This window comes from Lepidothrix coronata, unplaced genomic scaffold (assembly GCF_001604755.1).
Source record: "Lepidothrix coronata isolate B3197 unplaced genomic scaffold, Lepidothrix_coronata-1.0 Scaffold371, whole genome shotgun sequence".
Classification (NCBI taxonomy): Eukaryota; Metazoa; Chordata; class Aves; order Passeriformes; family Pipridae; genus Lepidothrix; species Lepidothrix coronata.
This window is the reverse complement of record NW_016690551.1, coordinates 179,091-180,488: the sequence shown is the minus strand read 5'-3', so window position 1 is coordinate 180,488 and position 1,398 is coordinate 179,091. Positions and strand designations below refer to the sequence as shown.

The 1,398-nt window shown below is 57.3% G+C and overlaps 1 protein-coding gene across 1 annotated transcript in view; it reads left to right on the top strand.

The window, feature by feature from the left end:
• The first annotated feature begins 81 nt into the window (after positions 1 to 81).
• The window catches only part of LOC108509539, a 5,343-nt gene continuing 4,026 nt past the window's right edge, over positions 82 to 1,398 (top strand). Inside the window, exons 1-2 of the mRNA XM_017839026.1 lie at positions 82 to 470; positions 1,035 to 1,182. Coding sequence (XP_017694515.1) covers positions 376 to 470; positions 1,035 to 1,182 — 243 coding nt within the window. The 5' untranslated portion in view covers positions 82 to 375. The remainder of the gene's footprint in view (positions 471 to 1,034; positions 1,183 to 1,398) is intronic.

The following is a 1,398-nucleotide window of genomic DNA, read 5'->3' as shown; positions in this document are numbered from 1 at the left end:
GGAGGGGCTGGGATGGAATTCCCAGAGAAGCTGTGGCTGCTCCATCCCTGGGAGTGTCCAAGGCCAGGTTGGAGCAACCTGGGATAGTGGGAAGTGTCCCTACCCAAGGCAGGGGGTGGGACTGGATGGGCCTTACGGTCCCTTCCCACCCAAACCATCCTGGGATTCTCTGTTAGAAGCTGACAGAAGATCCATGGGGACAGGAAATACCAGGAAGTCTGTAGCACCTGTTGGCTCCAAAGTTAATTGTCAAAGCCTTCAGGGTCACCTCTGCTGAATATTTGCCTTTTCCCTTCGTTTTTCCATGAAAAACGTTCTTTTCCCGTTTCCCGGAGCATCCCAAGCCTGCCGTGGCAGCACACGTATGGAATGTGAATGCCATCTACTGGCTGCTGTCCCGGGCCTTGGAGCAGGTGTTCCCTGTCCAGACTCCATCCATCTGATCCCGCAGGAATTTCATTGAGCACACAGTGAGCTGGCCCAGCTCTGCTTGCCAGGGACAGCGGATTTGTTGGGACTCCCTTTTCCTCAGGGATTCCAGGATGTGCACAGCGAGCCCTGCACCCGGCCCCCTTCCCAGCACTGCAGTTCCTCTGGGAATTCCGTGCCGAGCCCAGCTCCTGCAGAGTCCTGCCCGTCTGGAGGAGGCAATATCCAGGATCGGGTCCTTCCTGGTGCTGGGTGTTTTCCCAAGCAGCTTTTTTCCAGTCTCTCTCCCATCTCCACGTGCTCTTTCCCCTGGAATAACACGTTTCCTGTTCCCTGCCAGTGTGTTTTTCCCACCTACGAGCCGAACACTCCCGCGAGGGGGAGGATGTGACCCTTTTGGAAAGTCACTGCTTGTCAGTGCGAGCATCCTGCTTTTATTTCCCTGGATTTGGAGCTCGTTTTTAGGCGGTGCCCACTGGGACACTCCGCGAGCCCTGCGGGTCGCAGCGACGCGGATCCCCCCCAAAAATTCCTTTCCTACCTGTACAAACCCGCCACAGGAATCGCTGGCTCGTCCAGCGGTGCCGATGGCTTTGACATTCCAGCAAATCCAGCTGTTCCCGGCGGCGGATCCAGCCGGGAGAGCGCTGGATCCGGGCGATGCGCGGCGCGGGCTCCAGAGGGCCCCGCGCACCAGGAGATGGACGGAGGGAGATTCCCTGCGGATTTTTCTCCACTGGGAAACCAGAAAGGGTAAGTTCACACCCCCCTCCCAGCCTTAAAGACGGGCTGAGGTGTTTCTTGTTTTGTTTTTGTTTTTGTTTTTTCCAAAAGCCGGGGTTACAGAATCCCGGAATAGTTTGGGGTGGGAGGGATCTTAAAGCTCATCCAGTGCCAACCCTGCCGTGGGCAGGGACACCTCCCGCTATCCCAGGGTGCTCCAACCTGGCCTGGGACACTTCCAGGGAT